The following is a 13,946-nucleotide window of genomic DNA, read 5'->3' as shown; positions in this document are numbered from 1 at the left end:
AGTGCCACGGCCAAGCTCAGCTGAAAAACCTCCAGGGATGGGGAATCCACCCCCTCTCTGGGCAGCCCATTCCAATGCCTGAGCACTCTCTCTACAAAGAATTTCTTTCTGCTCTCCAACTTCAATTTCCCCTGGCAGAGTTTGAGCCCATCGTGCCCCCCTTGTCCTATTGCTGAGTGCCTGGGAGAAGAGACCAACCTCCACCTGGCCAGAACTTCCCTTCAGGCAGTTCCAGACAGTGCTGAGGTCACCTCTGAGCCTCCTCTTCTCCAGGTTAAATGGTTTTATTAAGACCTTGACACCAAAATGCAAACTTGCTGATTTAAAAAGTAGAAAAAAAATCCCACTCCCTCCACTCTTGGGGCAAAAAAAGCAGATCAAGCACACACAAAACCTTCCTGTTACCCAGCCTGAGAATTCATGGCAAGAACTGTGCCTAAATTAACAGAACATCTGTATTGTCACTGCTTTAAAAGTTAATGCTACTGCCACAGAGACTCCAAATAATAACTTTCTCTGAGGAATGGTGTGCAGCAAAATTGGTTTATATATCAAACACTTTCTACTCACTTAGTAACTGCTATCTACTAACAGGTTGCTCATGGAGTATTTGGTTTGGTGATGCTTTTGAAATGCACATATTTATAAACCAAGAGAGTTATGACAGTTGAAGAGCTTTAAAAGTCCATCATTATTATTAAAAAAATAAAAGAACTGCTAGACTAAGATGCCAACAGCTTGTGCTTACAGATTTTTATTCTGGTGCTGTTGTACACAGAGTGGGGACAAACAGGCTCAAGTACTTCAACTGGTGCATTTTAAATTTCTTCTTGCATGACCTTCTAATTGCAATTGCATCAGATCAAGGAATGGAAAAGCACAGTTAACAGTCTTAGCAATGAGTTAATTCAACCATGAGCAAAGAAACTCATTGAGTTCAACTTTTGAATATAATTGGGTAATAAATAAGCAGCTGTTGCTTTTAGGAAATACAAGAAGAGTACTGAGCAAGTAGCAGCTTTGTAACATCTTTTTAGAACCAGCTGTTGCAGCAGCATTCTCTGAAGTTTATAAGCAACCCACAATCAACACTGCTTAATTCCTGCAGGAAAAAGTTGCCTTTTCTCAGAGCACCACTTAACACTGTGTTTTGATTCCTAAGTAACAGTGTGAGTGCTCTGTTAATATACACCAATAACCTAATGAAATAACAGCTCTTTCTTTTTGGTAATTAGATTCCTCTATGTATGATCTTGCTATCACATCAGCAAGGACCAGATTTAAAACAAGAACAGTGTTTAATCAAATCTTCTTACAAAAAAACATTCAAATGTTACTTTTTGAAAAGTAATTTGAACTCGAAATACAACTTGTCTTTCAGAGCTGATTTCTGAGTAACCATAGGAGAGAACCAGTCCATGAGATGACAGTCCTAACCAGAGCTGTTAACTAGTTCCTCTTCCACTACTACATCTTCTTCATATCAACTTGAAACAAGCAAGGCAAGAATTAGGAAATAAAACTCCAGTTTCTTTAGGTGTCTTAACAATTACCTCCAGTTTTCTCTTGAAGGATTTCTGTGGAAAGCTAAACAGCAGCCTGACAGTGGGATGGCAAAAAACCCCTAGGAAATAAACTGCATGCTGTCCTATCCTCTTCAATTGCTTGAAATGCAGCAGTCTGAAAGCTCCTGCATCAAATGCCTGAGTAATAAAGCCCAGAATAGTTGAACTAAATTTAACATTAAGTACTGTTAATTTTTTCTACCTAGCTGCCAGACACAAATTTACAATGCAAACTCATGGTGAATATTAAGAAGCTTCCTTTTGTTCTTTAGTGTGCACTATATGACTCACTCAAAAGAAAACAATAACCCCAACTGAAAAATCAAACCCACAGTCACAGAATGGTTTGAGCTGGAAAGAACCTTAAAGCTCATCTTGTTCCACCCCTTGCCATGGGCAGGGACACCTTCCACCAGCCCAGGTGGCTCCAAGCCCCATCCAGCCTGGCCTTGGACACCTCCAGGGATGGGGCAGCCACAGCTTCCCTGGGCACCCTGTTCCAGTGCCTCATCATCCTCACAGGGAGGAATTTCTTCCTAATAACTAATTTAAAGCTACTCTCTCTCAGTTTGAAGCCATTCCCCCCTGTCCTGTCACTACACATCCTTGGAAAAAGTCCCTCTCCAGCTTTCTAGGACTGGATGTGCAGAACCTCCCAGTTCAGCAGATCCCAAACTAATCACAGCCACTCTCAGTGCCCTTCAGCCAGAGCCAGCATTCCAGGTGTTGTGCAGCCCTGCCAGGCTGTAGGACAGACACAGCCCCTGGAGCAGTGCAGGGCAGTCCCTGCTGCCAGGCAGAGCCCTTCCCCTGCCCCAAACTCTGCTCTGCAGTGAGAGCAGACCCCTGCCAGGAGGGGCATCTCAGCCTGGCCAGTGAGCACCTGGCACTCTGAGCCTGCACTGCCTTCTGACCAGAACACACCAATGCACCAAAGGCAGCCCAGCAGAGACAGCAACCACACGAGGCAGCTGCTGGGCTCCTGACAGCACAGACTTGCAACTCCAGCAGCACCAGTTCCTGCCAAACTAACAAAGTTAGAGAAAAATGACACAAACATTTCTCCAGTAGCCAGGCACTGCTTGTGTCTCAAGATTGCACTTATGCTGTCTCAGGAATAATAAAAATCAAGAGGCAACAGAACATGACCATCTTTCAAGAGGCAGCAGAAAGTACTTGAATGAGACAGTATCACCCACAGAGATACCAGTACGACCTACAGAGTGCAATAAAAAATTATGTAGTATTAGAGGACAAAGCACTGAAAAGAAATGAACTGAGATACTGATTAATTTATGACACCCAAGATATGAAGCAAACTAAGACTTGTACAAGCATGTGGGTGGCTGATGAGCTTTATTTATGTTGAAGAGTGAGTGACAAGGGGCTTTTTATATAATTATTTATCAAGTGGCTCCCCCGCTTGTCACTTTTTGTGTTATAAAGTGCCCTTAAGATTTTTGGAGAATAAACAAAAGTCAACAGCCAGAGAGTAGATTTTAGAATCCAATAACAAATGAAAGGATGTTTAGTTTGAAAAGGAGACAGATGGGGCATCCAGGCTGCAAGACACAGGCCTGGGGAAGAACCCACACTACATATCCTCAAGCCAGAGTGTATGTCAGCAGTCAAGGAAATGCTTGTTAGCCTGTTAAGAGTCAAGGAAATGCTTGTTAGCCTCTTCACCCAGCTACAAATGCAAAAAGAAATCAAACAAGTTTATGGGGCTACTGTTCTTTTACTCTTTTTCTCAGCCTTGTCATTGATACAGAAATTTTAAACAATGGAAGTAACTCCATGAACGTGGGAACTAATGAAGTTTGATTGTCAAAGGCTGGGGTCACTCAGTGACTTTTAACCTGGAGTTTACTACCAGTGCCTTAACACACTGGGGGAGGGAAAAAACCCAAAAAGCACATAAAACAGGTATTAAAAATAGCCCAGTTGGAACAAAAGTTTCACGTGGAAATTGCATATTATTTGTAGGGTTCTCTCATTTCAAACACACAGCAGTCTCTGATGGGAGTCCTGCTCATGACTGCAGCAGGTGAATACTCTGTTGTCAGAGGCCAGAGCTCACCATTTACCCTTTTCATCATCTCATTTATTTTCAGGAGAATTTAAGAAACCTGGTTTCTTTGAGACTTATCTTACTATCAAATGTAGCTGCAATTGGAAAGTAGGTTCCAAATTACTAGTGGGAGTGATGCTGTCAAAGAATAGGATAGCATGGGCTACATTTACCCAGGGAAAGAGAAGTGCTAAGGTTCTTCTGATGGAGTTAGAAAAAGCAATGTAACATTTACACAGGGAAATAGTGCAGTAACATACAGATAAAGATATTATTCCAGCAGGTATCATATCACCTTAGCAACCTTCTGTAAAAATGAGGCATGCTAAAGCAAGAGTCTGGATTTCATAACATCAGGATTTCCAAATGTTTCTGGACCAACATATAAACCTTCTGAAGAGACAGAGGAGAAAGAACACACACACACACACACCCAAAAAAAAGAAAAAGAGGGTGTCAGTCAGTGCAATAACAAAGAGATACCAAATAGCTTTCTAAAACCAAGTCCTTTCCAAGTCACACACTCCACATTGCCCTTGGCACTCCCACTCTCCTTAGTGAGCACATTTCAGAATAAAACATTCACATGATGAAGCTGCTGCTCTGACACCAGGTCAGCTGATAAAACGTTTACAAACAAGGATTTTTGATTTACTGTTACACCAGATTGTGAAAACCATCACAGCAACAAAAACACCATGACCAGTCTGAGCCTGGTGATGGGAATATTTTACCTTTTGCCTCAGAATTCTGCTTAGCACTTCCAGACTCTAAATCTTCTAATGCAGCCTGCAAACTTATAACCTAATTTTAAAAAGCAAAAGAACAAGAGGAGGTAATATGAAAACATTGCTTTTGAGGTATCTGTTCACAACACCATTTATGCCTGCACACTTAAATTTCATTTATCATTTTGACTATTGTCTCTAAGTTCTGAAAATTACTCCTAATTCAAGATTTTGGAAAGACCCAGTGAAACAATGCAATAAAATACCACCACCCCAGATCTCTCAAAACACTGTTACAGCTCTATTAGAACAAAACAGACACACAGAATATCAGGGCTCTGACTGTACCAGCCACTTTTAGCCCCTGCTGTCACTTTAAATCTCTAATTTATTGGCACTCCATGACATACAGCTTGGTCACAACAAATGTCACAGAACATGGGGTTATGTTACAAACCAGTAACTGCTCTGGAATGAGTCCAGTTCATATCTGGAGAGGCCTTACACACGTCCCTGAAAGTTCACAGCATTGGAACAATGTTTTGTTCTCCTGATTCAGCATAACTCTATAGGGACAGTAAACTTCCATTTTCTATGAGGTATTTGCTTTTACATATTGAAATTTCAAACATATAATCCTCTGTGCTTTAAAAGTAAACCCTCAGGTGACCTGAGAAAAACTGGAGGCAGAGGAAAGGAGGAAATGAGAGATGGCAGAAGAGAGAGGTGAATTCCTTTCATGTTACCCACACATAATGGATGCTACTGTTGAAGTGCACCTTGGTAAGCTTTTTTCTTCCTTTTTTTCTTCTTTTCTTGCACAAACAACATATTAGTTAAACATATGCAAGATAATTTTCTGGTTTTCATCCATCCTATCTGTGCTTATACTACTTCCTGCCCAAAGGGCAAAATATGTCATAGAAAAACCTATACATCAGATAAGATTACAGGAATAAAATACCACTCTAATATTCCACTCAAGACAAAAAAAACCCAATAAGATTATAGGAATAAAATATCACTCTAATATTCCACTCAAGACAAAAAAAAAAAACAAAACAAAAAACAAAAAAACAAAACAAAAAAAACCCAAACAAAACAAAACAAAAAAAACAAAACAAAAAAAAAACAAACAAAAAAAAAACCAAACCAAAACTGTCTCTGATATCTTAATGTACTTTTTTCTAAACCAGTAGGTCATACCTGGATAAATTTTGGAAAAAATTAAATTATAAACAGTAATAAAGAAAGATTAAAAAGCTATTTCCAAAGGCATAGATGAAAGCATGTGAACCTGTGTGGACATCACACCTTCCCTTAAGCTCTACACTAAAGTGTAACAGGGTCTGCACAGGGCTGACATGCAGAAAAATGACTGTGTGGCACTAAGTTTCACATACATTCAGTGTTAACATTTCACCAAATACCATGAAATTCACAAAACACTCTGCCTCAAACTATTGCATAAGTGTGATGCTTTATCAGAAATACCCTGTGTATTTACTGAAGTAAAACCAAACCATTCCTTGGAGCCCTGCAAGTGGTGCTCACCACAGTTTTACCTGCCCAACTGCTCTGTCCCTCTCCAAGCTGGTTAACATTTTCTGCTTCAGTGTAGCCTCATATTTTGCAGTCAGTTGCTTCAGAACTGGTTCATAGGATGCATAATGTGCCTTCAGTCTGGGAACAAGAGGAGGAAAAGTGATTCCTCACAGATGAGTTAAAGCAGAGATTTGTGTCTGCATAATTTCTCCCCTCTCCAAATAAAAGAGTAGAAGTGCAAAAAGGTCAACATGGAGGAGACAGCAAAGCTATTTAGTGTGTAACCACCCAACTGCAATACTGCAAGAGAAAAAAATCAACAACAAAACTAAATCAGATCAATAGGAGGATTCACAGCTTGTTTGGCTGTATCTTAAAACAATCCATCTCATTTGACCTATTTTTAATCCTTCATATACATACTGCACATTAATTTCTGCTAATTTGTTTTCTTGCAGATGGATGATATTTCAGTGGAAGAAAGAGAATTACAGCTGTTATCTGACTATCAAATAAGATCCTCATCTAGACAAAACAGTCAGAATATGATCAGTATTTCTTTCTTCACTGCACATTACCCTGAGAATGTTTAACCACTCTAATTCCTCAGATCAACCAAGACTCAGATATATAATCTCTCAAGAGAAACATGTGACACCAACAGCTCCAAACCCACTGCATTCTGCAAGAAGCTGAGTCAGAGAGGACAAATCAGTGCTCTCTTGCATTAGCATGAAGCACTGCGAGGCTGAACATGCAGAGCACAGAGCTGCCAATGCATGCACTGACTGACAACAGTATCAACTGACTGACAACAACATCAACTGACTGACAACACTATCAACTGACTGACAACACTATCAACTGACTGACAACACTATCAACTGACTGACAACAATGTCAACTGACCGACAACAATGTCAACTGACCGACAACAATGTCAACTGACTGACAACAGTATCAACTGACTGACAACAGTATCAACTGACGGACAACAATATAAACTGACTGACAACAACATCAACTGACTGACAACAACATCAACTGACTGACAACAACATCAACTGATTGACAACAACATCAACTGACTGACAACAACATCAACTGACTGACAACAATATCAACTGACGGACAACAATATCAGCTGACGGACAACAATATCAACTGACTGACAACAATATCAACTGACAATAATATCAACTGACTGACAACAGTATCAACTGATTGACAACAAGATCAACTGATTGACAACACTATCAACTGACTGACAACACTATCAACTGACTGACAACACTATCAACTGATCGACAACAATATCAACTGACTGACAAAAACATCAACTGACTGACAAAAACATCAACTGACTGACAACAATATCAACTGACTGACAACAATATCAACTGACTGACAACAATATCAACTGATGGACAACAACATCAACTGACTGACAACAACATCAACTGACTGACAACAACATCAACTGACTGACAACATCAACTGACTGACAACAACATCAACTGACTGACAACAATATCAACTGATTGACAACAATATCAACTGATTGACAACAATATCAACTGACTGACAACAACATCAACTGACTGACAACAACATCAACTGATCGACAACACTACAACTGACTGACAACAGTATCAACTGACTGACAACAATGTCAACTGACTGACAACAATATCAACTGACTGACAACAATGTCAACTGACTGACAGCAATGTCAACTGATCGACAACCATATCAACTGACTGACAACAATATCAACTGATCCACAACATCAACTGATCAACAACAATATCAACTGATCAACAACAATATCAACTGACTGACAACAATATCAACTGATTGACAACAACATCAACTGACTGACAACAACATCAACTGACTGACAACAACATCAACTGACTGACAACAATATCAACTGATTGACAACAATATCAACTGACTGACAACAACATCAACTGACTGACAACAATATCAACTGACTGACAACAATATCAACTGATTGACAACAATATCAACTGACTGACAACAACATCAACTGACTGACAACAACATCAACTGACTGACAACAATATCAACTGATTGACAACAATATCAACTGACTGACAACAACATCAACTGACTGACAACAACATCAACTGACTGACAACAATATCAACTGTGAATTACCTGGAGTTGCAGATCTCAGCCACTCTCCAGTGTTATTTTAAAACAAGTGCTGGCATAAATATGTGCAAAGAAGAGAGTCTAAATTCAGTTCATATTTAAAAATTAAATTATTATAACCCAGTAGCAATGGACTGGTTTGGGCTTTTTTGAAGCAAAGCAACACAGCAAGTTTCACACTGGAAGTTCCAAGAGGACAGAAAATGCCAGCTCTGGGAAGCAGGAAGGCAAAGGTTCTGAATTCAGTGTGATACAGCAGTTAACCCTTAAAATGGGAAAGGTTCCCAAAAGAAATAACTACATATTTATGGCAAAAAATGTGGGTAAAAGAAAATCTCATTTCTATTCCCAGCTATTAGAAATACTGTATATTTATTAATGCCACATCACACCACAGAAAAAATTCAGAATTCTTTGAGCAGTGTGGCAGAACACTGAGATGGAGCTGAGATTTACCAGGACATTAACCAAATGCACTTCAAATTCCAGAGTTATCTTACTGCCAGGCAATATTTTAAGACATTACCTTTAATGTTAAATCTATAGCAATTAAATTTTTTACCTTTTCATGTCACTAATCAGCCTGTTTTTCTCCTGGACCACTCGCTTGTGATGCATTCGATGGAAGTCTCGCTCTTTCTGCATTTTTATGAGAGCCTCTTTTGTTTTACTAGATGTAAAAACAGAAAATGCAAGAGATGTCCTATTAATTGCACCAAGGCATGCTGGATACCTGCAGAATTACTTTTCAGACATGCACATGCCTTCTGTATCCAAGTTGGAAGCTTTAGGCTGCACACCCTGTTGAGGACAAGACGTACTTTTGAGGTCTTTTTGCTGCCACCTGAGGCACAAAGCCATGGGTATCCTTCCCCTTCCCTCAGTCCTTCAGATAAAATCCATAAGGATTCTGGCATTAAACATCTCAGAGTTGAGGTCAGCTTTAAGCACAAGAAGTCTTATGGAGGTATCTATTCAAGTTACAGGTGATAAGAAAACAATACTGTTGTTTAAAATTCTACTTAAAATATAGTGAAAATACTCATAATATACTGAAAACACTGATTTTTTTTTTGTCTACATCACAGCTGGAGCCCAGCATTGGTATGTGCTGGAAGGACATACACAGAAGGACCTGTTTTGTTGCCTTGCAAATACACTTGGAGAGTCTTCTGGAAAAACTGGGCTAGAAAAGTTTTAGGCTCTCTTCAATCATGTTTCTAACCTGTCCCCAAGTGTTCCCTGGATGTGACAGAGAGGAGCAAAAGGAATCCATTTCAAAATTAATTGTAAACATACTGATAACCTGTTATTCTCTAAGCACATTCTGCACACAGCCATGGGACACCCAGAGATGGTTTCATAAACATGAAAAAAATACTCAGTTCATTTTACCCTTGCCTTTGCTGACATGTATTTGGAAGGAAAGATTAGTAGATGAATGGTTTAACTGCAAAGGAAGATTGAAATTACCTTACACAGAAATTAGATATTTACTTCTTGCACAAATAAAGCTCATTTCCTCTGCAACAGGAGTCAAGAACTAGAAAAACCACTATGACAGGGGAGTAGGCCAAAATCACAGGTCCAGAAAGAACATCCATAATAACCAGTGCATTATGTTTAATTGTACAAGTAATTTATATGTGCTGTATATGCATCTGCTATGTTTATTACTTATAAAACTATCATATTTGTATATGTACATTTCTCTGCTTGTAGCAGAGACCTGAAGAGAACAGCAAAGCAGAGAACCTCAAAGGAGCCTGTTATGGGTTTAGCCAGGTGGGCCTAAACTTAGGTTTTAAAGTTCAGCTAGGCCTAGGATTGTCAGCTGATTTAAGCTGGGCTGAGCCAGCTCACAGCTGACTCCTTCCAGCCAATAATATTGTATTCCATACCATACTGCATCATCTCAAAGGTGTAAAATCCAGTGTGTGGGAGTGGCTTGGGCAGTTCCACCATGGCTGCACTAAGAGGAGGACATCTGGCAGCTCCTCTACTATGCTGGGCCCTGATCCTGTTGCCTCTGCTTGCATTTTGTTTGCATTCAGGGAAGTAGAAACATTTTGTTGTTATACTTTCTCTTTCTTGCTGAGTGTCTTTTGGAGTGCTTATGAAATTAGAGTAATGGGCTTTGTATTAATTGGGGAGTGGGGAGTTATTCCTTGTTATATATATGCATAACTTGTGTAAGTGTGTGTTATATTGTAGTTTCCTCTTAATATTCTCTTCTCTGTATAAATACATGTAGTTAGTTTCAGCATAAACCTGCTTTGAGGGTTTTCTTTCCTCTCTCCCTCCTCTCTTCCCTTGGCTGGTTGGGGGGGAGGAACCCTTTTCACCCTGTCCTGGACAGTTGGTGTTTTGCCAGCTCAACCCAGGACAGAGCCATGGGCACACACAGCACACACCCCAGGAATGGTGAACAAGGAAATCAGGATATTGGTATGGGACACAAAGCACAGATTAATGATTCTGCTCAAGCTCCTGTGAGCAGCAAACAGTTGAGAGGTAAATGAATCAGTGGTCTCCAGACAGTTCTGTGAAACAGCTCCATCACAACACTGTGCTCAAAATCTGACTTGCCATAAAGGCCTGGAATACAAAACCTGCCCCTCAGAGCTCAGCAGGTGGCTTTCTCCAAGAGTAAAAGATGTTGCACCAGCCACAGCAAAGTGAACACCCATTTCTTTTACTTGAGATATATGTCAAAGCCTGCAGGTCTCTCCATTTAAACTTCTTTCCAGCAAGTATTTCCATAAAAACAGCAGAAGCAGACAGGGCCCAATAAATCTGAGCAGGTTTTCAAAGGCAAGTTACACACCCTGCTCCCAGGATGCTGCCAGTTGTAACCCTAACATTTTAATTGAAATAAAGACAGTTTCAGCAAACAAACTCTCACACTTTCACTCTACCCAGATTACATGGCACCTGAATGCATCACATAATGAAACAGATGCATTTAAATGTGGTGCACACCATAAGAAGTGTGCACTGTATTCCATGGTCTAAGTGGAGAAATGTGTGCAGGGATAGTCAGATTTTGGCACAGAAACAGGAGATCAGCTGAGGATTTTCTTGCTGGTGTTGGCACTAACTGTAATAATAAATAAGACTTCCAGGACTGCTTTACAATGTGACCATTACTTTGGCTGTAAGCTGGATGTATATTTGTGAGTGAGCTCCCAAAAATCAGCACAGAAAGGTACCTGCAAATGCTGCTGCTTCCTATCTCAGGTTGTGAACTCCCATACAAATCTCAGGCAAAAGCTGTACACAATTTTCCTTCCATCTGCCTAATAAGTCCCTAAACACTTAAAGAGCTTACAAATATCACACAGTCCCTGCAATTAACACAATTAGTCTGATACACCATTTGTCTAACTACACATCTAAATAAACAGGCAACAGAGAGGGTCTTGCTATAGGAAAGCACAAAAATAGACATTATTCAAACTATTTTAAATCATCACATAGGCAGGCTTTAACCATTTTCAGGGTAATTTTCAAATTTTTCTTGCTTGTTGGAAGGAACAGCTACACTTGCAGTACAGAAATGCTGCAGCAGGTAACACCCCTTACCAATCAACCAGGGCTCAGCTGCAGCCTTGAGGATCAAACAAAGGGAGCACACTTAAGGTACCTTAAACCAGGGCCACATGGCAATGCAAAGTGACATTAGTTTTGCTTCCTTTCACCACACAGTGGTCATTTTTAGAACTAATTTAAATAAAAATTTACAGTGCATCTAAACCTAGAGGTAGCTACAGAGTAAAAGAATTATGCTGATATTTATTTCTTTTAATGTGTGCAGAGACATCTCAAGATGCCTTCAGGCATTGGACAGGCTATAAAAAATACATCCTGTCTCCTGTACACAGGAAGCAAAGCTGGCTAATTCTCTCTTTAAATAATGAAACACCACAGTGAAATGTAACCAGCCTGCAATCTACTCTATTTGCCCACCTGCTTGCATGCAATCATGTAAATACTATATTAAAATACCCAAAATGCAATTACAGTTACCTTCTAGACACTAAATCTCTTCCATCAATTGCTAAACAACATTAAATCAGGAGGTAATTGGTTTACAGTCATTTATCCTGGGCCCCCATACTGCCTAAGTCCCAAATAACATCTCTTTTCTCTAAGATGGTTGTCAAGAGTACCAAGCTCAGAAACACCAAATGCAATTAAAAGCTTCACAGCACTGTAGCTCTGAATCAATGTTTTCTGACTGATCTACAGAGCAAAATATGGGATGTTTTTGCTCAGAAATCCTTGGTTTCTAACCAGTCAAAAACCAGCATTTCCTTAGTGCTCTTAAGCATTTGTTTTCTCTGTGATTCTCTCTCAAAGAGAAACTCAAAATGTCCTCCAGGTAATTTTGCCTCCTGTTGAAGTATTTACTTTACCATAGCAAAGGTATTGACTTAACTTACTGAATGTATGAACAAGAAAAAATTGCTGTTAACAGACACGACACTGAATGGACTCAGTAAACAGTATTATGACCTGGGTTTATCCAAAAGACATAAAGGAACATGGCAACTCATGGGATGCACAGCAAAATGCTCAATCTCACACACTTCAACAACAGTGCAACAGCACTGGTTTAATTCATAGATGATTCAAAGCCATTTAAGTGAAATGAATGCCACAAGTGCTGGACTTTTAAAGTTACTATCAATGGAAACTCTGTAAGTTACTTGAAATAAAAAGGGGGGAAAGTGAAGTAGTTACCAGAAGCACAAACCCAATTTCACACCTACACATACTCCACTGCAGTTTTAGCCAACAATCTATGAAAATAAAGCTCTCCTTAGGAGGGGAGAAAAGAGGACTAGTCTTAGTAGTATTTGAACAAGGCACATGCAGAATAAGTGCAGTGTGTAACAGTAAATGTCACTGAACAAAACGTGTGTCAGACAGAACTGGCCTGTGCCTCAGTGTCCTCCCTGGAGTGACAAACCAGGGCCACGACCCATCCCTTTGCCACTGGAGCATTTCATCAAACACCAGAGTGTGCAAAAGCAGGGCACAATTTCAGTTCACCCAAGTGTTGGGACTTCCATTTAACAGCTTGCCTGCAGGGACCCAACACACAGGCCATGGCTTTTCCCTCCCTGCTTCCTTCCTGTTGCACATTATCACATCATCTTTCAGCCTTTTAACTACATCTGCTGTAAAAGGTTTTCTGGCACCCCATGGAGCATGGAGATATTCTAATGGGAAAAACCAGCTCATTCAGACCACAGTGAAATGATTTTGAGCTTTATGTTCTTAAACAATCATGTAGCAATGCAACAAACCCAGAAAAACTTAATCCACTCAGATGATATTGTTATAGAATGTTCTGCTTCATACAGATGGCAGGGGGTGGGTAGGGGGAAGAAAAATGTAAAAAAGGTAGGGAAAAAAGACAATAAACTTGTTGAAATTACTACTGACAACAATAAATTTCAGGAGGGCCACATTTTGTACTTCCTTCTTTAACTATGCATTATTGCTTCTTACTGTCCCCCCTCATGAGAGACACAATCCTTACATACCTATTGTCTAAATAACCTGCAGAGAACAGTAAGAAATGTTTTCTATATGGTTTGCCTCCCAGTGCAACATTATATTTAGACTACACAGTATCTGAGTTGATTATTGCCACTGTTTACTTAACTACTTGACTGTGGCCAATTAATTCATTCATTTAAAATGTAATTAATCATTACAATCAGAAAATAATTTAATTACCATTATCAGCAGCAATGATTACTTAAGAACTGAATAGTTATTTTCATATAAAGGAACAATCTAGGTGAAAATTAGTAGCTTGAGCAACCTTGAGGAAAACCAGAG

At 39.7% G+C, this 13,946-nt stretch overlaps 1 protein-coding gene across 2 annotated transcripts in view; it reads right to left on the bottom strand.

The window, feature by feature from the left end:
* The window catches only part of SPAG16 (sperm associated antigen 16), a 425,449-nt gene that overhangs the window by 395,847 nt on the left and 15,656 nt on the right, over window positions 1-13,946 (bottom strand). For both annotated transcript variants that reach the window (XM_071562395.1, XM_071562396.1), the window contains exons 6-8: window positions 8,653-8,760; window positions 5,930-6,047; window positions 4,371-4,440 (exon numbers count right to left, since the gene is read on the bottom strand). In XM_071562395.1, the coding sequence (XP_071418496.1) occupies window positions 4,371-4,440; window positions 5,930-6,047; window positions 8,653-8,760 (296 nt within the window). The remainder of the gene's footprint in view (window positions 1-4,370; window positions 4,441-5,929; window positions 6,048-8,652; window positions 8,761-13,946) is intronic.

This window comes from Pithys albifrons, chromosome 8 (genome assembly GCF_047495875.1).
Source record: "Pithys albifrons albifrons isolate INPA30051 chromosome 8, PitAlb_v1, whole genome shotgun sequence".
Lineage (NCBI taxonomy): Eukaryota > Metazoa > Chordata > Aves > Passeriformes > Thamnophilidae > Pithys > Pithys albifrons.
Note: the sequence above shows the minus strand (reverse complement) of the source record. Positions and strands in the feature narration are given on the sequence as shown.